Consider the following 26,614-nt stretch of genomic DNA (forward strand, 5'->3'; position numbering starts at 1 on the left):
ATGAGGATTTATGTGACAAAAAAGGAAAAGAGCTTCTTGTCGTATAAGGTCCAGCCATCGTAATAGATAGAGTATTCAAACCACGCTGCATTAATCAGAGAAGTACAGATGCATGTTTCTTGCATTGAACTCACAAGTGTGACCCCGGCCTTACAGGCTTCCCTAGACTGGTGCCCATAGATTAGGACTCGGTCCTTCTGTCTGCCCTTATTCACACACTGAAGTCAATTCTGACACATGGTAAGGTTCTTAATATTAGATAGTGTAGGTTCTGTCCCGATCAGGGGCACCTTGACGCGGTGGGATGGCCTTTATGATATTTTTGATCCAAAACAGTATTACTAAGAACCCTGAGTTATTTAAGTGCTCTTTAATTATTTAGTTACAGCAGGGTGTTGGCTCATTTTATTTCTTGCAGGCTTTGTACACTTTATTACGTATTTTCGGAGTTGGTCCATTTTATAGCGACTCCCCAGCCCTGGCTGTGTAGCACTATTGGTGGGGGACGCGATGCAGTATTAAAGGGACACTGTCACCTGAATTTGGAGGGAACAATCTTTAGCCATGGAGGCGGGGTTTTTGGGTGTTTGATTCACCCTTTCCTTACCCGCTGTGAAGGCATGTACTACGGAGGACAGAGAATGAACTTCAATCCAATATTGCAGCCAGCGGGTAAGGAAAGGGTGAATCAAACACCCAAAAACCCCGCCTCCTGGCTGAAGATTGTTCCCTCCAAATTCAGGTGACAGTCCCTTTAAACACAGCTACATAAAGGAGACAGATAATAGAGAGGTGACAAACTGCGACCCAGCAGGAAACAACCTCAGCATCTGACACTGGAAGCTAATGACAACTTCCTATAGCTCTTTTTTAATATAATGGTCGCGCTCATCTGTTGTGGCACTACAAGTCCTAGCACGCCGCCGCATGCTGGGACACATAGTCCTCACCTCTCGGTGCTATCAGTATTTTCAGCGCGTCCACCACAGTACACACGTCCAGGGAGGCAGCCATGTTTCAGTCACCCCTCCTCCGGACATACGTCATCACGCTGCACCTGCGTTCCGCAATGCCCGCCTCTCGCTGCCACTTCCGGCCCTGCGCAGTGCCAATGATATGTCGGGTAATGAGTGGGTGACTGGGTGACAGCCGTGACGCGGTGTATAGCGCCGGGATGTCGCGGTCATCGGCGCTGCCGAGGATCTACATAGGGCGGCTCAGCCACCGCACTCGGGAGAGCGATGTGGAACGTTTCTTCAAGGGCTTCGGGAAGATTGTGGGGGTGGACCTGAAGAATGGGTGAGTGAGCAGTGCGCGGCAGGCAGGGCGCTGATTGGTCCGGCCGCGCTGCCATACTCTTGTGTGTGGTGGATGCAGGGCCGCTGCAGAGCACACTCTCCTGTAGGGCAGGCGGCCCTTTGTGTGAGGCCTGCCAGTGTCAGGGCTTGTGCCATCCCAGGGGGCTTCCGTCCGTGACCCGTGCAGACCCTCCAGCCAGAGGCACAGACGCCCTATACCCTGAACTCAGGGTGCCCGGAATAGGGAAGAACCTAAACTCATTATTTCAAGATCCCGAGCGATTTTTTTTTTTCATATCATTATTTGTGGGGAAAATCTTTGTGTTTAAAAATGTCTGTCCTAAGGTTCCAGGCCTATAAACGAACTATCAGGGACTTCCTCCCTCTCCCCAGGTCCAGCACTGCATCTCCACTGCTTCCCTGGTCTCGATCGGCTGCAGGAGTAGTAACATGTAGCCGCAGCCAATCACAGGGCTCAGTGGTGATGCTGATGTGATTTGTAGTCCTGACATCATAACTGCAGCCTATATGAAAAGACCAGAGCAGCAGTGCCGGACCTGGGGAGGGGGAGCGAGTGCTCTGATTGTTATTTTATAGGTCTGAAAGCAGACAACACCTCAGTGAAATGACTTGAGCCCTCCTGCATGAAGCTAGTAAGGCATAAAATAGCACTGCAGCCTCATAGTCACTAAAGGGGTTGCCCACTACAGGACCGCCCATTCCTAGCTGCTTAAACCATACCGATCGCCGGTCTGTGTCTGACTTATTTATTTAGGAAAAGAGTGGGCAGCCTAAGGGTATGTGCACACATTGTGTATTTTGCTGCGGGACCGCAGTGGTTGGGCATGAATTTACAGTACCATGTAAACCTATGGAAAACAAGATCTGCAGTGCACATGCTGCAGAAAAAGTGTGGAAACGCTGCGTTGTTTACTCTGCAGCATGTCAATTGTTTGTGCGGATTCCGCTGCGGGTTACACCTGCTCCATAATTGGAATCCGCACAAAGACCACAGTAATTCCGCAGTAAATCTGCAGGAAATCCGCAGTGCGCTTTACATGTTGTTTTACAAAAAACAGGTGCGAAAAAATCGGCAGACATCCCACCTACGTGTGCACATACCCTTAGACTGGTGATTTTTGTACAATGCCTAAAGAACTGGAACTGGACTTTCAGGTCTGATGTTATGGTTTGTGGCATCCAACAACCATCCAAGGCCCTCCTTGCTGTGACAGTACGGGAGCATTAGGGACCCTTATGGCCACTTTTGCTACTGAGTGTCATTTAGAATAATTGTAAGTCTGAAGCTGCACGCTCTGAAATAGAAAGCAGCCCTAGACAGTGGCCCTCATAAAAGAATATATTCATGCCACCTGGACCGACGCTGCTCCTTTTGTCAGAGCTGTGATTCCTGGTAACTCACAATGGCTGCTGATCGGCTTCCTTAGATGGAACGGTTGTCTGTCTGACAGAAGTATGTCTGCTGATGTGACATAACAATGTCGTGGGACCACGGGAGATAGCGTTGACATCACTGGATGCCGCCTGTCTGGGGATTGCGTCGTTGTTGTGTTTTTTGTTGTTTTTTTTTTTTTGTTTTTTTTATTTTGATCAGGGGGACTTTAATATTGAAAAGAAGTGGGCAAGTAGCAGAAACCCCTTAAGAATCTCTCTGCCAGACTCCCAGCCAATATTCTCTCTTGATACTTTCTAGGTGATTTGAAATGTATAATCTTGTTTGTTTTCAAGCTATGGGTTTGTGGAGTTTGAAGACGTCCGTGATGCCGATGACGCCGTGTATGAAATGAATGGGAGAGACCTGTGCGGTGAGCGCGTCATTGTGGAACACACACGTGCACCGAGGAGGGGTTTGCACAGTAAGTACACGTGTGAAATATTTATATTCTGTAGTTAGGTTTCATAAAGCAATAAATCTATGTCTCAGGTAGTCTAGTTGTCTGCATGGCCATCCTGATTTTTCAGCTGAGTTTTTGTGAAATGGGGGACGTCTACACTTTATTATGAGGATTTAAAAAAAAAATATATATATATATATATATATATATATATATATATATATATATATATAAAAATCCTAATATGTTTTTAACATTTTTACATCTCACTAGGGAACACAAACTTACTATAATTTGCTTGCTGGAACAGTACACTGCATTACTGCTACAGAATAGCCTGATGCAGTGTCTAACTGCTCAGCTCTTGTTACCGCTGCATCTAAAGGGTCAAACTGCTGTCGCCCGCTTTGATCTTGCCAGTTGCAACTAGATGACACATCACCTGCTGGATGTAGTGAATGAAACTCTGATTTCAAGAAAAATGCATGTTAAAGGAACCTGTCATCTGATTCACGCCTCCCCAATGCCAGTCAGGGACTATGTGTCTTGGATGAGTAGTCCGAGAGGCTGGTCCTTGGCTTCTCCCAGCCTCACTCCCTTTGACGGGCCTCTGTATGCATGCACTGAGATACCTATCAATCTAGGGAAGCCGGGTCGGAGGAGCCACCGGGATGGGCCTTGGACAGTCTTATCTCTCCTTTTAGTTCCCGGACGAATTTTCATTTGCCGATATACTGACAATGACACATGATTGATGATTTACTGTGGCCATCACTAATCCTTCAGAGCAGAGGGCACGTGACATTTTTTCTGGCAGGATGTCGGCATGGGACAAGGATTGAGATTGGTGGAGCGGGTGGGGGGATAACGGTGAGGATCCGGGAGGCAAGTATTCCTGCACTGTTTTGCTATAGTACAACCCCTTTAAAAGTAGAATTCTGGGGTTGCTCAGTGAGGTTTGATGGAGATCATTTGTGAACAGCAGTTTTAAGCTTTTTCCACAGATTCTTGAATGAATTGAGGTCTGGACTTTGACTTGGCCATTCTAACACCTGGATACGTTTATTTGTGAATCATTCCATTGTAGATTTTGCATTATTTTTCAGATCGTTGTCTTGTTGGAAGACAAATCTCCGTCCCAGTCTCAGGTCTTTTGCAGACTCCAACAGGTTTTCTTCAAGAATGGTCCTGTATTTGGCTCCATCCATCTTCCCATCAATTTTAACCATCTTCCCTGTCCGTGGTGAAGAAAAGCAGGCCCAAACCATGATGCTGCCACCACCATGTTTGACAGTGGGGATGGTGTGTTCAGGGTGATGAGCTGTGTTTCCTTTACGCCAAACATATCATTTGACATTGTTGCCAAAAAGCTAGATTTTGGTTTCATCTGACCAGAGCACCTTCTTCCACATGTTTGGTGTGTCTACCAGGTGGCTTGTTGCAAACTTTAAATGACACTTTTTATGGATATCTTTGAGAAATGGCTTTCTTCTTGCCACTCTTCCATAAAGGCCAGATTTGTGCAGTGTATGACTGATTGCTGTCCTATGGACAGACTGTCCCACCTCAGCTGTAGATATCTGCAGTTCATCCAGAGTGATCATGGGCCTCTTGGCTCCATCTCTGATCAGTCTTCTCCTTGTTTGAGATGAAAGTTTAGAGGGATGGCCAGGTCTTCGTAGATTTGCAGTCGTATGATACTCCTTCCATTTCAATATGATTGCTCGCACAGCGCTCCTTGGGATGTTTAAAGTTTTGGAAATCATTTTGCATCCAAATCCAGCTTTAAACTTCTCCACAACAGCATCACGGACCTGCCTGTTGTGTTCCCTGGTCTTCATGATGCTCTCTGTGCTTCAAACAGAACCCTGAGATTATCACAGAGCAGGTGCATTTATACGGAGACTTGATTACACACAGGTGGATTATATTTATCATCATTAGGCATTTAGGACAACATTGGATCATTCAGAGATCCACAATGAACTTCTGGAGTGAGTTTGCTGCACTGAAAGTAAAGGGGCCGAATAATATTGCACACCCCACTTTTCAGTTTTTGAATTCCCACAAAAATTTAAAATAACCAATAAATTTCGATCAACTTCACAATTGTGTTACACTTGTTGATTTTTCACCAAACATTTACATTTGGTATCTTTACATTTAAAACATGATATGTGGGAAAAGGTTGAAAAGTTCCAGGGAGCCGAATACTTTCGCAAGGCACTGTACGTGGGGCAATAATGTCATTGCTTCATGTTGAAGTTAAAGTCACTGGGATACCCCTTTTTCAGGCAAAAAAAAAACCAGTTGGGAAGAGGACATAGACTGCATAAATATAATTTGCCCCCAGAAGCACAGGAGAACCTGAGAAGAGCTGGATCTTTTGTTTTCAGAACTTCCTGTTCTCTGTTAAATCGATTGTTTTTTGCTTAGTATTTGTAAGGCTCGGAAGACTCTAGAGAGTGAACCCACTGGACCGCAACAGCGAACCTCCCTAGAGCGAGGGGACCTGGTAAACCACCCCCTATACAGGGATCGTTAGGAGCAGGCCCAAGAGAGACTACTGCTACGGCAGCTGGTACCCGAGCAAGGGAACAGAAATGACCGCAGATGGAAAAGAGAAAAGAACGGGACCATTGGTAGACGGAGATGCAAGAAAATATGGAAAGGACTGAAAAGCAGGCTGATACGGAAAAACACGGAAGCAGAGAGAAGATAGAAGACAAACCGGAATACACGGAGATAATGGAACCAGGATGAGGAAATGACAAGCAGCAGACTGGCTCAACGGGAACACAAGTACACAGGAGAAACAGAGGTGGGAGACGACCAGACCTAAAAGAATAAACAAAAAGGCAAGGGTTAGGCCCAAGTAATATCACAAGGTATAATACTGCTGCCAGTATTATGAGGTATTGAGAACCTTTTGCCCAGGTCAGCTGATGGCTGAGTGGTTAAAGGGACACTGTCACCTGAATTTGGAGGGAACAATCTTCAGCCATGGAGGCGGGGTTTTGGGGTTTTTGATTCACCCTTTCCTTACCCGCTGGCTGCATGCTGGCTGCAATATTGGATTGAAGTTCATTCTCTGTCCTCCATAGTAGACGGCTGTGCAAGGCAAGATTGCCGTGTGCAGGCGTGTACTACGGAGGACAGAGAATGAACTTCAATCCAATATTGCCGCCAGCATGCAGCCAGCGGGTAAGGAAAGGGTGAATCAAAAACACAAAAACCCCGCCTCCATGGCTGAAGATTGTTCCCTCCAAATTCAGGTGACAGTGTCCCTTTAAGCTCTTTCACTGCGGAGTGGGAAACATGGGTTCTATCCCCAGTGAAAGTAAATTTCTCATATAGGCTGAACTGGATGGACAAATGTCTTTTTTTCGGCCTTACTAACTATGTAATGGAGAGACCGACGGAAGACGTGAAGGCCAGAGTCACTTGCTAAAGACAAATGATAATCCGGCACCGCCGGACGGAAGAGGCGGCCTGATAAGCAGAGTGGCAGCGTACCTTCCGGGTCAGAGTCCTCCAGAGGAATAGAGCGGAGCAGAAGGAGCGGCTGAAATCATAGAGAGCAGTGTGCACACGCTCTGTGGAACCCAGTGCGCACGTGCCCCCGACGAGAAGCAGAAGCTGGCCGTGCGAGCAAGAGAGAAGACTCCAAAGGAGGAGTAGGATCACACCAGACCGCCGAGGAGCGGTAAGTATAAGAGAACACCCAGGAAGGCGGCGGTGGCGGCGTAACAGTATCAGGTTAAATGGAAAGAGACAAATTTCAGCAATGTCTGAGCAATTGTATTATCAATAAGAAATATTTGCCAATTTAACTTCTTAGGCTACGTTCACATTAGCGTTGCGCGCCGCTGCGTCGGCGACACGACGCACAAAAAAAGCGCGCAAACGCACGCAAAAACGCTGCGTTTTGCGACGCGTGCGTCGTTTTTTGACGAAAATCGGACGCACGAAAAATGCAACTTGTTGCATTTTCTGAAAAGACGCACGTGTCGGAAAACGCAACAAAAAAAACGCACGCGTCCCCCATGTTAAACATAGGGGCGCGTCGCCGCTGCATCGCCGACGCAACAGCGACGCACATTAGCGGAACGCTAATGTGAACGTAGCCTTAGTGACCAGGCCAATTTTTACAATTCTGACCACTGTCAGTTTGAGGTTATAGTTCTCAATGGATCCCACTGATTCTGAGTGTTTTTTTTTCGTGACATATTGTACTTCATGTTGGTGATAACATTTCTTCGATATGACTCGCGTTTTATTTATGGGAAAAAAACTGAAATTTGCTAACATTTCCGCAGTTTTCAACCTTTTAATTTTTCTGCATTAACCCCTTCGCGACATGCGCCGTACTAGTACTGCGCTGCCGGCACTGCATTAGTGCCAGCAGCAGTATTAGTACGGCGCACCGATCACCGCGGTCTCGCGCTGAGCGCCGCGGTGATCGGGTGCGGGTGTCAGCTGTATACGACAGCTGACACCCCGCAGCAATGCCCACGATCGGCGCTATCGCCGATCGCGGGCATTTAACCCCTCTGATGCCGCTGTCAGTAGTGACAGCGGCATAGAGGGGGATCGCGCAGGGACGGGGGCTCCCTGCGCTCTCCCACCGGAGCAACGCAATAAGATCGCGTTGCTCCGGTGACCCGGAAGGAGTCCCCGGATCCAAGATGGCCGCCGGACTCCTTCCGGGTCATGAAGTGACCTGGCTAGCCGGCGCCTGCTGAGAGCAGGCGCTGGAGAGCCAGCTAAGCTGCCTGTCAGATCGTTGATCTGACAGTGTGCTATGCACAGTGTCAGATCAACGATCTGATCTAATACAGAGATGTCCCACCCTGGGACAATGTTAGAAAGCAAAAAAAAAAAAATATATATAATGTGTAAAAAAAAAAATAAAAAAAAATCCCCAAATAAAAAAAAAAAAACATTTCCCAATAAATCCATTTATTTATGTAAAAAAAAAAAAAATAAATGTACACATATTTGGTATCGCCGCGTCCGTAACGACCCGCTCTATAAAACTATCCCACTAGTTAACCCCTTCAGTGAACACCGCAAAAAAAAAAAAAAAAACAAGGCAAAAAACAACGCTTTATTATCATACAGGCGAACAAAAAGTGGAATAACACGCGATCAAAACGACGGATATAAATAACCATGGTACCGCTGAAAACGTCATCTTGTCCCGCAAGAAAAAAGCCGCCATACAGCATCATCAGCAGAAAAATAAAAAAGTTGTAGCTCTCAGAATAATGCGATGCAAAAACAATTATTTTTTTATATAAAATAGTTTTTATTGTGTAAAAGCGCCAAAACATAAAAAAAATTACATAAATGAGGTATCGCTGTAATCGTACTGACCCGAAGAATAAAACTGCTTTATCCATTTTACCACACGTGGAACGGTATAAACGCCCCCCCTAAAAGAAATTCAGGAATTGCTGGTTTTTGTTCATTCCGCCTCCCAAAAATCGGAATAAAAAGCGATCAAAAAATGTCATCTGCCCGAAAATGTTACCAATAAAAACGTCAACTCGTCCCGCAAAAAACAAGACCTCATATGACTCTGTGGGCCAAAATATGGATAAATTATAGCTCTCAAAATGTGGTGATGCAAAAACTATTTTTTGCAATAAAAAGCGTCTTTTAGTGTGTGACAGCTGCCAATCATAAAAATCCGCCAAAAAAATGCTATAAAAGTAAATCAAACCCCCCTTCATCACCCCCTTAGTTAGGGAAAAATAATAAAATGTAAAAAAATGTATTTACATTTCATATCAACGGATCGTAGCGGTTCTGAGACTGTTTTTTCGTGACGTTTTGGGCTTCATGTTAGTGGTAAATTTAGGTCGATAATTTTTGCGTTTATTTGTGAAAAAAATGGAAATTTGGCGAGAATTTTGAAAATTTCACGATTTTCAAATTTAGAATTTTTATTCTGTTAAGCCAGAGAGTTATGTGACACAATATAGTTAATAAATAACATTACCCACATATCTACTTTACATCAGCACAATTTTGGAAACAACATTTTGTTTTGCTAGGAAGTTATAAGGGTTAAAATTTAACCAGCGATTTCTTATTTTTACAGCAAGATTTACAAAACCATTTTTTTAGGGAACAAATCACATTTGAAGTCAGTTTGAGGGGTCTATATGGCTGAAAATACCCAAAAGTGAACCCATTCTAAAAACTGCACCCCTCAAGGTGCCCAAAATCACATTGAAGAAGTTTATTAACCCTTTAGCAGCCCAGCAGCAGAAGCAACATGGAAGGAAAAAATGAACATTTTAACTTTTTAGTCACAAAAATGATCTTTTAGCAACAATTTTTTTTATTTTACCAAGGGTAAAAGGAGAAACTGGACCCCGAAAGTTGTGGTCCAATTTGTCCTGAGTACGCCGATACCCCATATGTGGGGGGAAACCACTGTTTGGGCGCACGACAGGGCTCGGAAGGGAAGGAGCGCCATTTGACTTTTTGAACGAAAAGTTGGCTCCAATCTTTAGCGGACACCATGTCGCGTTTGAAGATCCCCCACAAGTGACCCCATTTTGGAAACTAGACCCCCCCAAGGAACTTATCTAGATGCATAGTGTCACTTTGAACCCCCTGGTGCTTCACAAATTGATCCGTAAAAATGAAAAGTACTTTTTTTCACACAAAAAAGATCTTTTAGCCTCAATTTTTTTCATTTTCACATGGACAACACGCTAAAATGGATCCTAACATTTGTTGGGCAATGTCTCCTGAGTACACCGATACCTCACATGAGGGGGTAAACCACTGTTTGGGCGCACGGCAGGGCTTGGAAGAGAAGGAGCGCCATTTGACTTTATGAATGGAAAATTAGCTCCAATCGTTAGCGGACACCATGTCGCGTTTGGAGAGCCCGTGTGTGCCTAAACATTGGAGCTCTCCCACAAGTGATGCTTTTTTGGAAACTAGACCCCTGAAGGAACTAATCTAGTTGTGTGGTGAGCAATTTGAACCCCAAGTGCTTCACAGAAGTTTATAACGCAGAGCCGTGAAAATAAAAAATCATTTTTCTTTCCTCAAAAATTATTTTTTTAGCCCGCAATTTTTTATTTTCACAAGGGTAACAGGAGAAATTGGACCCCAAAAGTTGTTTTCCAGTTTGTCCTGAGTACGCTGATACCCCACATGTGGGGGTAAACCACTATTTGGGCACACGTCGGGGCTCGGAAGGGAAGTAGTGATGTTTTGAAATGCAGACTTTGATGGAATGGTCTACGGGCATCACGTTGCATTTGCAGAGCCCCTGATGTGCCTAAACAGTAGAAACCCCCACAAGTGACTCCATTTTCTCCTTCGCCACATTGGGGGACACAGGACCATGGGTGTTATGCTGCTGTCACTAGGAGGCTGACACCAAGTTGAGACAAAAAAAGGTTAGCTCCTCCCCTCCAGTATACACCCTCATGCTGGCTTCCAGAGACCCAGTTCAAGCTTAGTGTCCGTAGGAGGCACACTGGATTTAACCCTCTTTTTACCGGACGAAGGGGCGACGGAACATTTCAAGACTCCGATCTCCCCGAACCAACAACAGGCGAGCACGGGAGTTTTACCTCTCCGTATCCTCTCCTGCGACGTGGGATGCCACTGCCTGAGCTGATTTTTTTTTTTTTTTTGGGGGGGGGGGGGGGGGGGCGACGGGTCCCTTTCAAGGGACTGATCTCCCCCCCCCCCCCCCCCCCCTCCTCCTTACAGACGGGCACATGGAGTGTACTCCACGTATCCTCTTCTTCAGCCAGGTCTTTTTTGCCGGACATCTGCCCTGCCCACCAGGTTTTCCCTTGGCTGTTCAGAGGCACTCTGCATTGTGGCGTCCGTGCAGCCCCCACTGCATCACCACTGAGAAAGCGGATGATGGAAGGAGGCGGACGGTTCCTCTCCACCCCTCTCATGGGGATGGTGGATAGAGGCTTCCCCAACCCTGCACCGTCCTAACCACCCCGGGCACAGCTCACCTGCTGCAAGCTACTCTGTGATCCCCCTCTATTCGGGGTAAGTGCCACACTGGGGGGTCGGTCGTTCTGGCGGTTCCGGAGGGCTCCTTTCTCAGGAGCGGGGCACTCTTTTTCAGGGTCTCCACAGGGCTTTTAGACGCCGGCGCTGCGCGCCTGGCCGAGGCCAAAAATTTAGTCCCCGACTTCGGCCTAGTACGGGCCGCATCCCGATAGACCCCGCCCACCTTTCGCGTCATCCTGTGGCTCCGCCCCCCGGTCCTGGCGCTTCTCGCTCTCTGCGAGATTACCCTCCCAACCCCCGGCGGCCATCTTCCTTTTCACTGCACACCGCAGCTCCACCACGTGCAGCGCTCTGGATGCCGGCTGTCTTCTCATCAGCGCCGCCTCACCTCCTTGCGGGACACAGGACCACGGGTAAGGAGACCACGTTAGGTTCTCCCTTGCAGCGTCACCCTCGCTTCCATAGTGTATAGACCCTGAGGACTATCACTTACATTGGGGTAAATCATGTCCCAGTCAAGGGCCAAAAAGATCACCAAGGTGCATGCTATCTTTTTTACTGCGTGTACCACCTGCCAGGCGCCACTTCCTCGGCCTCAAAGTTTCCCCCTCTGCTCAGCCTGCGATGCTCCAGCTGCCCAGGAGCCCTCCGCCGCCACCGACCCCAGTGTATCTAGCACCCCTGAGTGGGCCACGTCACAGTCCATGGATTCCTTAGCCAAAGCGATTAAATCCCTTCATGACCCCTCTGGGGAGCGGGGCACTCTTTTTCATGGGTTAAGAGATCTCTCCGTAACAGGGGAATCGTCGGCCAGCAGGGGCCGCTCTCACCAGAAGGAGGCACGGTCATCCAGAAAACGGATCCGCACTACCTCCCCTGAGCACTCACCACGCCATTCAGCCTCTGGTAGCTCCACTTCTCCCTCACCCTCTCTAGGGGCTCGTAGCGATCACGACTCTGAATATGAGTCTGATGCATCCTTAGACCCGGATGCTCCGGAGTTTAGATCTACTGTTGACTCCCTCATCGAGGCAGTCAATCATGCACTAAAAGTGGACAATGACCCTAATTCTGCTCTGGACCATTCCGTCTCCTTTACGAGAACCAAGCGTTCCCATAAGACGTTCGCCTCTCACCCAGATTTCCTGGATATAGTCAGGCGACACAGGGAGCGTCCGGATAAGCGTTTTATGGGCAAAAAGGCCCTGGAATCGAAGTATCCCTTTTCCACAGATCTTCTTAAAGATTGTACGGAATCTCCACTAGTAGATCCTCCGGTTTCGCGCTTAGCTACCAAAACTCTCTTATCCATTCCTGATGGTGCTTCAATTAAGAATCCCACAGAACGCCAGCTAGATTTCCTAGCTCGCTCAGTGTTCGAAGCCTCAGGTTCCTCTCTATCTCCCTTCTTCGCTGCAGCTTAGGTTGCCAAGGCAATGGTGTTCTCTCGACGCAGCGGACTGTGCAGCAACTACGGCTTCGAACGCCATTTCCATTAGGAGAGCTATTTGGCTCAGAGAGTGGCATGCAGATTCCTCCTCCAAAAAAGTCTCTGATTTCCCTTCCTTATCAGAGCGGGCGTCTTTTTGGAGAAAAATTAGACCAGCTTATTTCCGATGCTACCGGAGGGAAGAGCAAGTTCCTCCCGCAACACAGGCCCAAAGCTCCTTTTCAGCGCCAACGATATTTTCGCTTTCGGCCTTTTCGCAGTAGCCCATTTTGGTCCAATTCCGCCGCCTCATACAGAGCAGAGCGATCCGCTCGCACAGACAGAGACTCTCGACCTTCTTTCAGGCCGAATCAGTCATGGCGAGGAAAGCCTAGGCAACCCAGAACCAGAGGGTCCAGGCCTGCCAGATTCCCTTTGCAATGACTCGGGGACTATTCCAGTCAACACCTCTAAAGTAGGCAGATGTCTGCTTCTTTTTCAACAAGTCTGGCTCTCCGTCGTCCACAACGAATGGATCAGGGATCTGGTGTCTTCTGGCTACAAAATAGAATTCTCCGCCTCCCCTCCAGCACGGTTTTTTCCCTCTCGTCTCCCAAGTTCGGGAGCTCAGTCTCGCGCCCTTCACTGCGCCATCGAATCCCTCTGCCAAAGCGGGGTCATTGTTCCGGAACACGAGAGATTCAGAGGTTTTTACTCAAACCTCTTCGTCGTGCCAAAAAAGGACGGGACGGTGCGCCCCATTTTGGACCTGACGCTCCTAAACAAGTACGTAAAAGTACGGCACTTCAGGATTGAATCTCTCCGGTCGGCCATCTCCTCGATGGAGAGAGGGGAGTTCCTAGCATCAATAGACATCAAAGATGCTTACCTTCATATCCCAATCTTCCCGCCACATCAAAGGTTCCTCCGTTTCGCCATCCTAGAGGACCACTTTCAATTCACGGCCTTACCCTTCGGTCTTGCCACTGCACCCAGGGTATTCACAAAAGTCATGGCGGCTGTCATGGCCATTCTTCACTCTCGAGGAGTGGTCGTGTTGCCATACTTAGATGACCTCCTCATAAAAGGTCCATCTTATCAGGCCTGCGAAGCAAGCGTCCGCATTACCTTGGATTCTCTTTCGCGCCTGGGCTGGTTAATCAACTCGGACAAGTCCTCTCCCATTCCTGCCCGACGGATCTCCTTCCTATGCATGATCCTGGACACGTCAAAGGGACTGGTCTTGCTTCCTCGGTCCAAGGCCCAAGAGCTTCAGCAGGGAGCTCTGACGCTCTGTCATCCTCGTCCACGGCCCATCCGGTTTGCCATGAAGATCCTGGGAAAAATGGTGGCTGCAATAGAAGCGGTCCCCTTCACTCAACTCCATCTCCGCCCCCTAACAGGCTCTGCTGGACAACTGGGACAGGAGTCCCTTATCCCTCGATCGGCCATGCCCTCTGTCCCCACGGATCAGGCAAGCCCTCACATGGTGGACTCTGGGATCATCTCTCCTCCAGGGGAGGTCTTTTCTCCCGATCCGCTGGCTGGTGGTAACTACTGACGCCAGTCTCCTCGGTTGGGGAGCGGTATTTCTACACCACTCTGCCCAGGGGCATTGGACAATTCGGGAGTCGAGGCTCCCTATAAACATCCTGGAGATTCGAGCGATCAGACTCGCCCTGAGACGCTTTCACCCACTGCTCGCGGGTCACCCAATTCGAGTTCAATCGGACAACGTCACAGCGGTGGCATATATAAACCATTAGGGGGTTACCCGCAGCAGGGCGGCGATGCAGGAAGTCTCCCACATTCCTCGTTGGGCCAAGGCCAACCACTCCACCATTTCTGTGGTGCACATTCCGGGCGTCGAGAACTGGGCGGCGGACTTTCTCAGCCGTCAGGGTCTTGCCTCGGGAGTGGGAACTTCATCCAGATGTTTTCCGGCAAATCTGCCTTCGCTGGGGAACCCCGGATGTGGATCTGATGGCGTCCAGACTGAACGCCAAAGTTCACAACTTCATAGCACGTTCTCGGGATCCCCAGGCCATCGGAGTGGACACACTGATATCCCCGTGGCATCAGTTCCAACTCCCGTATGTGTTTCCTCCGCTTTTCTTACTGCCGAAGGTGATCCGAAAAATCAAGACAGAGGGGGTTCCGGTCATCCTTGTCGCCCCGGATTGGCCACATCGTGCATGGTACGCAGAGCTCGTATCCGACGTCCCCTGGCGGTTACCAGACCGCCCAGATCTGCTTCGCCAAGGGCCGATCTACCACCAGAGCTCAGGGGCCCTACATTTAACGGCGTGGCTGTTGAAACCTGGATTCTAACTCAAGCTGGTTTCTCTCAGCAGGTCATTCCCACCATGATAAGCGCTCGCAAAGCGTCTTCCGCTTGCATCTATCACCGCACCTGGAAAACCTTTTTCTCGTGGTGCGGGCTCCGAGGTCGCCCTCCGCTTGTTTTCTCAATCCCTTCCATTTTGGATTTCCTACAGTCCGGCTTGGATTCCGGCCTGGCGCTGAGTTCCCTCAAGGGTCAGATGTCAGCGTTATCTGTGTTGTTCCAACGTAAGATCGCTGCCAACTTGCAAGTCAGGACCTTCATTCAAGGCGTCTCCCACGTGGTACCCTCTTATAGAATGCCGTTAGAGACCTGGGATCTCAATTTGGTTCTGAGCGTTCTTCAGGAACATCCGTTTGAACCTCTGCAGGACGTCCCGCTAACCGTCCTCTCCTGGAAGGTTGCCTTCCTTGTGGCAGTAACCTCTATCAGATGGGTCTCAGAATTGGCCGCTTTATCCTGCCGGGCGCCTTTCCTTGCCTTCCTCCAGGACAAGGTAGTCCTACGCCCATCTCCGGCCTTTCTCCCTAAGGTGGTCTCATCTTTTCACCTTAATGAGGACATTATTATTCCCTCCTTCTGCCCACAGCCAAAACACAGGGTCGAAAAGGCCCTTCATACCCTGGATGTGGCACGGGCCCTTAGGAGGTACATTTCCAGAACTGCTCATTTCCACAAATCGGACTCCCTCTTTGTTCTCCCGGAGGGTCACAGAAAGGGTTTGGCTGCGTCTAAGGCCACAATAGCCAGATGGATTCGGTCTGCTATCCAAGAATCCTATCGGATCAGGGGCAGCCCTATCCTGGCGGGGATTAGAGCACACTCCACTCGGTCGATGGGTGCTTCCTGGGCCATCCGGCACCAGGCAACGGCGGAGCAGGTTTGCAAGGCCGCAACGTGGTCCAGCCTGCATACGTTCACAAAACACTACAATGTCCACATTTGTTCTTCTGCGGATGCGGCCCTTGGTAGACGTATTCTGCAAGCGGCCGTCGCGCATTTATAGTCATATGGTACACGGAGTTATTTGGTTGCATTGTTTCCCACCCAGGGACTGCTTTGGGACGTCCCATGGTCCTGTGTCCCCCAATGTGGCGAAGGAGAAATAGGGATTTTTGTGTACTCACAGTAAAATCCTTTTCTCTGAGCCACTCATTGGGGGACACAGCACCCACCCTGTTAGCCTGTTCGGCTCGTTACCTTTATTTTTTTTTTTTTTTTACTTTCTTTGACATGTTATACTCTGTTATGTGATATATTATTATTAATCTCCTACTGCTTTTGCACTGAACTGGGCCTCTGGAAGCCAGCATGAGGGTGTATGCTGCAGGGGAGGAGCTAACGTTTTTTTGTCTCAACTTAGTGTCAGCCTCCTAGTGACAGCAGCATAACACCCATGGTCCTGTGTCCCCCAATGAGTGGCTCGGAGAAAAGGATTTTACGGTGAGTACACAAAAATCCCTATTTGGAAACCAGATTCCCCAAGGAACTTATCTAGATGTGTGGTGAACACTTTGAACCCCCAAGTGCTTCACAGAAATTTTTTAACGCAGAGCCGTGAAAATAAAAAATTATTTTTCTTTCCTCAAAAATGATTTTTTTTTTTTTTTTTTAGGCCGCAATTTTTTATTTTTGCAAGGGTGCCAGGAGAAATTGGACCCCAAAAATTGTTGTCCAGTTTGTCCTGAGTATGCTGGTACCCCATATGTGGGGGTAAACCACTGTATGGGCACACGTCGGGGTTCGGAAGGGAGGGAGCACCAGTTGACTTTTTGAACGCAAGATTGGCTGGAATCAATAGTGGCACCATCTCGCGTTTGGAGACCCCCTGATGTGCCTAAACAGTGGAAACCCCTCAATTCTAACTCCAACACTTACCCCAACACATCCCTAACCCTAATCCCAACTCTAACCATGACCCTAATCACAACCATAACCCCAAAACACCCCTAACCACAACCCTAACTCCAACACAACCCTAATCCCAACCATAACCCTAACCACAAACCTAACCCCAACACACCCCTAACCCTAACTCCAAAACAACCCTAATCCCAACCATAACCCCAACACAACCCTAATCTTAACCCTAGTTCCAACCCTAAGGCTATGTGCCCACGTGGCCGTTTTTTAAAAATCCGCAGGTAAAATGCACTGCATTTTACCTGTGGATTTACCGCTGATTTCCAGTGTATTTTGTGCGGATTTCACCAGTGGATTCCTATACAGGAACAGGTGTAAAACGCTGCAGAATCCACACAAAGAATTGACATGCTAACCCTAGTTCTAACCCTAACCCTAGTCCTAACCCTAGTTCTAACCCAAACCCTAGTGGAAAAATAAATATATTTTCTTTATTTTATTATTTTCCCAACCTATGGAGGGTGATAAAGGATGGGGGGTATTTACGATTTTCTTATTTTGATCACTGTGATATGATCTATCACAGTGATCAAAATGAATGAATGAATCTGCCGGCCGGCCGATTCGGTGGGCGCACTGCGCATGCGCCCGCCATTTTGGAAGATGGCGGCGCCCATGCAGAAGACAGATGCACATTGAAGATCGGTAAGTATTTTTTTTTTGGGGGGGGGATCGGAGCACGTGGAAGCAGACAAGAGGACGGAGGGGAGCAGAGGACAGGACTGAGGATGAGGGGAGGAGATCCGTGGCAGATCGTGGTCTGCAGCCATGGCCGATGATATTGCAGCATCGGCCATGGCTGGATTGTAATATTTCACCAATTTTCATTGGTGCAATATTATGATTGCTCTGATTGAAAGTGAAACGTCACTTTCAACAGCCAATCAGAGCGATCGTAGCCGGGGGGGGGGCAAAACCACTCCCCTGTCCCTGCAGGTCGGGTGAAATTACAGTTAACCCTATCACCCGATCTGCAGGAACGCGATCCTGCCATGCCGCCACATAGGCGTCACAGGTCGGATTGGCACCGACTTTTATGACGCCAACGTGGCATCACAGGTCGGGAAAGGGTTAAGAAGCCCTCCTACTCTGCACTCATTACCTGTATTGCAGCTGTTTGAACTCATTACCTGTATAAAAGACACCTGTCCACACAATCATTCAAACCTCTCCGCTATGGCCAAGACCCAAGAAGCTGTCTAAGGACACTAGAAACAAAATTGTAGATCTGCACAAGGCTGAGATGGGCTACAGGACAATAGGCAAGCAGATGGTGAGAAAGCAATAACTGTTTGCACAATTAGAAAATGGGAGAAACCCAAGATGACTGTCAAATTTCCTAAGTCTGGGGCTCCATGCAAGATCTCTTCTCGTGGGGTAAGGATGATTCTGAGAGAGGACAGGAATCGGCCCAGAACTACATGGGAAGATCTGGTCAATGACCTGAAGTGAGCTGGGGCCACAGTCTCAAATATTACTGTTAGTAACCCCTTATGCCATCATGGATTAAAATCCTGCAGGACACGCAAGGTCCCCCTTATGCCAGCACATGTCCAGGCCTGTACGACAATGACCATCTGGATGATCCAGAGAAGGTTATGTAGTTAGATGTGACCAAAATAGAACTTTTTGTTATCAACTCCACTCTCACTGTTAAGGTACCGTCACACTGAACGATATCGCTAGCGATCCGTGACGTTGCAGCGTCCTGGCTAGCGATATCGTTCAGTTTGACACGCAGCAGCGATCAGGCCCCTGCTGTGCCATCGTTGGTCGGTGCAGAAAGTCCAGCACTTTAGTCGCTGGACTCCCTGCAGACATCGCTGAATCGGCGTGTGTGACGCCGATTCAGCGATGTCTTCACTGGTAACCAGGGTAAACATCGGGTTACTAAGCGCAGGGCCACCCTTAGTAACCCGATGTTTACCCTGGTTACCAAAGTAAAAGGAAATGTCTAACCTCTTTAATTACAAGCAATGGTTTCTGTACCAAATATTAAGTTATGTTTTTCTATTGTATCAAATACTTATTTCATGCACTAAAATGTAAATTAATTATGTAAAAATTGTGGGTTTTTTGGAATTTTTTTTTTTTTAAGATTCTATTTCTCACAGTTGAAGTGTACCGTATGTATACGAAGTTTGTTCTATTACATCGTGTAATCAATCTGGATACAAACTTTGTCGTTTGTATATTTATTAGGTTTCTTTTAAGAGTTTTAAAGTTTTTCTGCTATTCATTGATTGGCTGGGGATCTGTTCAAGAGATGTAACGCTAACCAAATAAATATTCTAAAGTTCAGTTGCAAGACGATGTGAAAGACCTTTATTTTATTTTTTTTTAAAAAAGCATTTTGTATTGTCTGTCCATTCATACGTGACCATAATACGGACAACTTATTGTTAAAATACCCCTGATTGGAGTAACATTGCTTTGCCACTCTTATTTATGATGATATCCCCTTTTGTGCCACCTTCCTGGAATTCCTTTGCTGCTTTTCCTCAATATTGGGGATTTAGCAAAGGCTAACGGCTTCTAAGAGTGCTACTGCCAACCGGATTAAAAATAAAAATCCATCTGGGAGGCCTCAAAGGGCTCATGCAGACAAGCCTATAAATCGTAAATCGGACGTGTGGCTTTTTGATTTTTAATATGGCAGCATACTAACCCATATTATTTAATAGGGATATTCAGATGAACGATTTTGGGGTTTTTTCAGTTCCAGCATTCGTGAGAAAAGAGCTTGCAGCGTGTGCACTACCTTTCTGCATATAGTTGATGAGACTCGCTCATGTAAGTGAGTTGGTGTGCAAAAAAGGAAAAACCATATCCCACTATGTACATCCGTGGGGCATCTGATCTGTTTGTGGATTCAACTGGAAACCTGCAAGTGTCCCAGGAGGTAGTTAAGGGGGAAAAAGTAAAGTTCAGTGCACTTCTGGAGCCTGCCAAAGCCAATGAATGTGGATTTGATTATTTTGGAGAAATTGGTGCGTTTGCAGTCAGGTGAGCAAACCTGTAACTTTTTATATGTTTTTGGACAAAAGTGAGCTTGTTTCTTTAAAATGAGGTGGATGAAGCTCAAGTGATTTTTTTCATATGCCCAAAGTAGACCTTTTGGGCTAAATCCAAACCTGTGTGGCAGAAAACGAAGTCTGCACATCACCCTGTAAACATAATCCCCACTGTCAATTATGGTGGTAGAGACATCATGCTATGGGTATGCAGGGACAGGGAAGCTGGTCAGAGTTAATGGGAAAATGAATGAAACTTAAAATAAAACACTGGATGAAAACCTATGAGAGGCTTCAAAAGACTTGAGAATTTTGCGTTGTGGAGATGAGGGGGTCAGTGGTTTCTCGAAACTTCATGGACCACAACTGTCCCACCGAACGCTCGCTCTCCTTTCCCCGTGGGTGTAATAGTACTCGGACAACACAGGGTGAGGGTAAAACAGTATGGCAATACTTTTATTGAACCACAAAACTGGCAAATAACATAGTCCCAGCAAAATACCCAAGATGTTGAAAAAATAGTCTCACCCTTCCGCTGACTCGCCGGGATAAGAGCAGCTGTGATTTCAGAGCTTCTAGGACCGACTACCCCCACCTGTGGAGGTAACGATAAGCTTAGGAAGCAGACATTCCATCTAAGATAACATACTGAAGAATGTCAAATCTGTGTCCCTCGTGATGGAGCTTTGATCTGTTAGCTATCCTGTAGAGTTTCTCGCAGTGGTTTTATGAAGAGTCTCTGGTTCTTTGGATCTCTTGGCGGTCTGGATGTATATTGTTAGAGGCATATCCCACTTATAACTCACAACTGTTGTACTTCAAGCTAGTATCCAGGGGTCAAGAGGAAGATGTAATGAGATTAACTCGCATTGTTTGACTATTTAATCAATTTACATAGTTTTTACGCCTCTGTTTTGCAAGTCAGCAAGCTAGCTGGCTTGGACATTGTGTAATCAACATATCAGCAGACATCATTGTTCAATTACCCGGCTTCTCTATCATCCAGGATAACAGCACAACAACAAATGTCAACTTAAAAGTCAATATTATAGGCTTATACGAACAAAAGTCTGTGTTTTCTTGACCAGCCAAAGAACAAACACATGAATTCCAAACTCAACAAATAGAGAAGTCTATTCCTCCTTGCTTACTGAAAATAGGCATCTGGTTAACTAAGTTAAAATGATGTATCTTGAAAGGTGATTATTTCGCCTTCCAACAGGACAAGGACCCTAAACATACAGCCAGAGCTACTGTTGAATAGTTTGGATTAAAGCGCATATTCATGTTTGTGAATGGCCCAGTCAGTCTAAATCCTGATAGAGACCAACCCCAAAAGACTTGCAGTGAAAGGTGACTCTACAAAGTATTGACTCGAGGCTGAATACAAATGCACGTCACAATTTGCAGATTTATATACGGTATTTAAAATTTTTAGAAAACCTTGTATCATTTACTTTATGCATCAAATACTTGCTACATTGTGTTGATATATCACATATAAAAAGAAATAAAATCATTAAAGTTTATTTTCAGAGTATGAATACTTTTTCAAGGTACTATATCTTCTCCAGAAAAAAAAAATTGAAAGCTCATTCCACCAAAGCGAAATCTTGTCACGTGGGCAAAAGAACTAGTGCCTGTGTAACATTCTGTCGAGTGAAGGAGTTGGGTTTTGCTTTTTTTATTTTTTTAACAACTGCTGTAATTTGAAATACTTTTATTTCAATTTTTGTTTCTAATTTACTTATAATTTTGGATATTTTTAAGCCCCTAATTTTTAACTGCTGCCATTAGGGTACCTACTTAGACGGGGGACGCTGGGTGGGTAAGTAATCATGGCTGTGCAACCTGTACCAGTAACCAGCAGTTCTTACTTTGAGATGTGAGGCAGATAAGGGTTTATGGAAGAATTTCTGGGTGACAGAGTGGAGTGTTAGTTGACTCTCATTTGATTTTTTTGAAAAATGGAATCAAACAGCCTTGGCATATATTTAACATTAACTTCTGACAATGTCTTTCTCTCTGTGCCTTCAGATGGCTACAGCTATCGCAAAAATGTCAGTGAGAAGTTTGGACCTCCAATGCGCACAATGTATCGCCTGAGGGTGGAAAATCTATCTACACGGTGCACCTGCCAAGACTTAAAGGTATGGGTTTTTGTGAATGTTAGAGCACTTCTTTATCTATACCTGCGTTAAATAATGTTCTCCCTAAATTAAAAGGATTGATGTTAAAGGGGTGGTTCAAAGGTCAAATATATTTTAATCTAAATCCCTATCTATTTAGTGCCATAATCTAAACTAACATGTAATATGCTTGCCTTAAAAATGCCTTACTGTTCCCTAACTACACCATCTAACTGCTATTGCATTTTTTTTCCCTACTTCCTGTGTGGTGACGCTTTGTTTGAGTATCCCAGTGCATCCTATCTACCCCTAGCTGTGTGGCCATTTATATAAATTGTGTACCCCTAGCTATGAGGCCATGTCTATAAATATGGTACCAATAGCTATGTCATCATGTATATAAATTGTCTACCCCCTACCTATGTGGTCACGAATATCCACTGTCTACCCCTAGCTATGAGGTCTTGTATATGCACTGCCTACCGATTGCGATGTCATCATGTATATGCACTGTCTATCCATAGCTGCCATGTATATAAAATTTCTACACCTAGCTAAAGGCTCACTCCGACGTCTGTGCCAATTTGTCCCAGCATGGACTGCTAATGCACAAACTGGACTTTCTAGGAAGCTGTCACACTCGGGTCAGAAGACCAGCAACCAGTCCATACATTGCAGCTCGATATTGGACCATTTTTCATGAATGTCTGAATGAGCTCTAACTATGTAGTTTTTCAATTTGCACAGGGATGTGTGTAGACTAGCTTTGTGGTGTTAGTACCGTAATTGGCTCAGCCCTTAAGGCCGTTAAACCAGCCTAACTAGAATAGTCACTTATTTACCTTTTTGTTGCTGTGGCTTTAGAACTGGAAGCCCAGAGTCTTCTGTTAGTAAAGAGTACACTGAAAATATTCATAGCTTTAACCTTAAAGTATTTTAATGTATTTGCGAATTAAAAGATAAAAAATTGTAGAATTTGTTATAGCGCCACTAATTCTACAGCACTTTACAGACCTCAAAATGACAGAATAAGCAAAAATTACCTTTTAACTGATTAAAAGTATTCATCTCTATAAACCTTAAAAGCGATTAAGGCTCTTGTACCAAGTAATCCTCCTCTTATCTAAAACATGAGAGGCTCGCAATGCGTAAACCAGGGCAAGTCTTCAAAGGTAGCAGGCAACATATCGTATAGCCCCACTAACGAGATGGAGTCCCAGACAAGTGACAATCTGTCTGCTGTAAAAGTGTGCCATGTCAGGCCGCGGAATTCCTCTTGGGAGACCCATAGGTGATTACATAGTGAGTGTAGATGATTGATGATCTTACCCTTAAAATACCCTAATTGACCCTAATCAATATTTTCCACTATTTGGCAGGTCGTTAGAATCCTAATTGGGAAGGATATGTTTAGATTCTTTCAAAACAGATCAACTATTTTCTCTTGTTAGTGCAGATTTCCTTACAAATTGACCAGTAAAAATATAACAAAAATGTATACTATTTATACTCGCCGTTACAACACTGCTTCCCCTCTCCTCCTCACCGGTTATCTGTTTACCTGCCGGCAGCAGTATTCAGTGACTGGTCTCAACAGTCTGGTGCTGTATACAGCTCAGACCAGTGATTGGCTGCAGTGGTCACATGAGATCTATGTGATGACATTGCTGCTGACAGGTAAATGGAAGAACTGTGGATTCAGAATGTAGTGTGATGCCTAGATTAAATAGGTGAAGATTGGTGGTTATGAGCAACTTCTTAAATATCCTGTGAAACCTTACCTCACACGTTTGTTTTATAAATGTTGATTAGTAGTGATGAGTGAGTGTACTCGTTGCTCGTGTTTTCCCGAGCACGCTCGGGTGACCTCCATGTATATGACTGCTCGGAGATTTACTTTTCATCGCGGCAGCTGAATGATTTACAGCTCTTAGCCTGCTTGATTACATGTGGGGATTCCCTAGCAACCAGGCAACCCCCACATGTACTCAGCCTGGCTAGTAGCTGTAAATCAATCAGCTGCCACGATAAAAACTAAATCTCCGAGCAGTCAGGTGAGCATGCTCAGGAAAACCCGAGCAACGAGTACACTCGCTCATCACTATTGATTAGCCGTACAAATATGTTGTATATAATTTATATAGTTGAGTGATGTGTTTTTTATTTTTTTGTTTGTTTGTTTTTTTTATAATTAATCTTTAACAAGGATTTTATGGGGCAAGTGGGGGAGGTCACGTTTTCTGATGCTCACCACCAACGACCTAATGAAGGATTCATAGAATTCCGTACATACTCCGACATGAAGAGAGCACTCGAAAGATTGGATGGCAAAGAGATTAATGGTAAAAAGATTCATCTTGTGGAGGATAGGGCTGGATCCTGGGCCAGACGCTCTTCTTCACGCAGCCGATCAAGGTAAATGTACTGAATGATTGTAATGATTTTAACCCATTTCTGATATCAGACGTAATATCCCGTTGAGGTGACCTGGGCCCGTATGTGACGGGATAGTACGTCATATGCGATCAGCCGCGCTCATGGGGGGGGAGCGTGGCCGGGTGTCGGCTGATTATCATAGCTGACATCCAGCACTATGTGCCAGGAGCGGTCACGGACCGCTCCCGGCACTTTAACCCCCGAAACACTGCGATCAAACAAGATCGCAGCCTTCTGGTGGCATAGGGAAGCATCGCGCAGGGAGGGGGCTCCCTGCGTGCTTTCCTGAGACCCTCAGAACAATGCGATGTGATCGCGTTGTTCCAAGGGTCTCCTCCTGTCTCCTCCCTGCAGGCCCCCGGATCCAAGATGGCCGTAGGGTCCTTCCGGGTCCTGCAGGGAGGTGGCTTGTCAGTGCCTGCTTAGAGCAGGCGCCGGCAAGCCTCCTACACTGCCTGTCACTGATGTGTTTAGGCACATCAGGGACTCTCCAATCGCGACATGGTGTCCGATCTCAAAGCCAATTCTGCGTTGAAAAAGTAAAACGGCGCTCCTTCCCTTCTGATCTCTGTGCACCCAAACAATGGTTTACCCCCACATATGGGGTATCAGCGTACTCCAGACAAATTGGACAACAACTTTTGCTGTCCAATTTCTCTTCTTACCCTTGGGAAAATAAAAATTTGGGGGCTAAAAAATAATTTTTGTGGGTAAACAAATGATTTTTTTTTTTTTTTTCATGGCTCTGCATTATAAACTTTAGTGAAACACTTCGCGGTTCAAAGTTCTCACAAAACATCTAGATAAGTTCCTTGGGGGGTCTAGTTTCCAAAATGTCACTTGTGGTGGGTTTCTACTGTTTAGGCACATCAGTGGCTCTGCAAACGCAACATGACGCCCACAGACCATTCCATCAAAGTTGGCATTCCAAAATGTCACTACTTCCCTTCGAAGCCCCGACGTGTGCCCAAACGGTGGTTCCCCCCACATATGGGGTATCGGCGTTCTCAGGACAAATTGCCCAACAACTTTTGGGGTCCAATTTTTTTTTTTGTTTGGTGGCGAAAAGATCATTTTTGTGAAAGATTCTTTATTTTTACGGCTCTACATTATAAACTTCTGTGAAGCACTTGGGGGTTCAAAATGCTCACCACACATCTAGAAAAGTTCCTTAGGGGGTCTAGTTTCCAAAATGTTGTCACTTGTGGGGGGGTTTCCACTGTTTAGGCACATCAGGGGCTCTCCAAACGCGACATGGCGTCCCATCTCAATTCCAGCCAATTTTGCATTGAAATGTCAAATGGCGCTCCTTCTCTTCCGAGCTCTGCCATGCGCCCAAACAGTGGTTTACCCCCACATATGGGGTATCTGCATACTCGAACCCCAAAATTTGTTGTACAATTTGTCCCAATTTCTCCTGTTACCCTTGGTAAAATAAAGCAAATTGGATCTGAACTAAATTGTTTGTGAAAAAAAGTTAAATGTTCGTTTTTTGGGGGTGGTTTTTTACATTCCAAAAATTCCTGTGAAACACCTGAAGGGCTAATAAACGTCTTGAATGTGGTTTTGAGTAACTTGAGGGGTGTAGTTTTTAGAGTCGTGTCACTTTTGGGTATTTTCTTTCATATAGACCCCTCAAAGTGACTTACCTAAAAAAAAAAAAAAAAAAAATGGTGTTGTAGAAATGAGAAATCGCTGGTCAACTTTTAAACTCTTATAACTCCCTAACAAAAAAAAATTGGTTCCAAAATTGTGCTGATGTAAAGTAGACATGTGGGAAATGTTACTTATTATGTATTTGTGTGACATATCTCTGTGATTTAAGGGCATGAAAATTAAAAGTTGGAAATTTGCTAAATTTTTGCCAAATTTCCGTTTTTTTTCACAAATAAACGCAGGTAATATCAAAGAAATGTTACCACTATCATGAAGTATAATATGTGATGAGAAAATAGAATCACCAGGATCCGTTGACGCGTTATAATCTCATAACGGGATAGTGGTCAGAATTGTAAAATTTATTAACCCTGTAAGTGTGACCAACTTTTTACTATTGATGCAGCCTATGCAGCATCAATAGTTAAAACATATTATGTTAAAAATAATAATTAAAAAAAAATCATTATATTCTCACCTTCCGGCGTCCGCGGCAGCCTTTCCTCGCGACGCTCCGGT

At 45.9% G+C, this 26,614-nt stretch overlaps 2 protein-coding genes across 4 annotated transcripts in view; one reads left to right on the forward strand and one right to left on the reverse strand.

The window, feature by feature from the left end:
- The window catches only part of TANGO6 (transport and golgi organization 6 homolog), a 113,423-nt gene extending 112,325 nt beyond the window's left edge, over nt 1–1,098 (reverse strand). For all 3 annotated transcript variants that reach the window (XM_069756760.1, XM_069756761.1, XM_069756762.1), the window contains exon 1: nt 951–1,098. In XM_069756760.1, coding sequence (XP_069612861.1) covers nt 951–1,014 — 64 coding nt within the window. In that variant the 5' untranslated portion in view covers nt 1,015–1,098. The remainder of the gene's footprint in view (nt 1–950) is intronic.
- The window catches only part of LOC138669912 (serine/arginine-rich splicing factor 6-like), a 47,314-nt gene continuing 21,785 nt past the window's right edge, over nt 1,086–26,614 (forward strand). The window contains exons 1-4 of the mRNA XM_069756768.1: nt 1,086–1,299; nt 3,048–3,175; nt 21,912–22,024; nt 24,210–24,418. Of these exons, the coding sequence (XP_069612869.1) occupies nt 1,175–1,299; nt 3,048–3,175; nt 21,912–22,024; nt 24,210–24,418 (575 nt within the window). The 5' untranslated portion in view covers nt 1,086–1,174. The remainder of the gene's footprint in view (nt 1,300–3,047; nt 3,176–21,911; nt 22,025–24,209; nt 24,419–26,614) is intronic.

The sequence above is a fragment of the Ranitomeya imitator genome, chromosome 3, assembly GCF_032444005.1.
Source record: "Ranitomeya imitator isolate aRanImi1 chromosome 3, aRanImi1.pri, whole genome shotgun sequence".
Taxonomy (NCBI): Eukaryota; Metazoa; Chordata; class Amphibia; order Anura; family Dendrobatidae; genus Ranitomeya; species Ranitomeya imitator.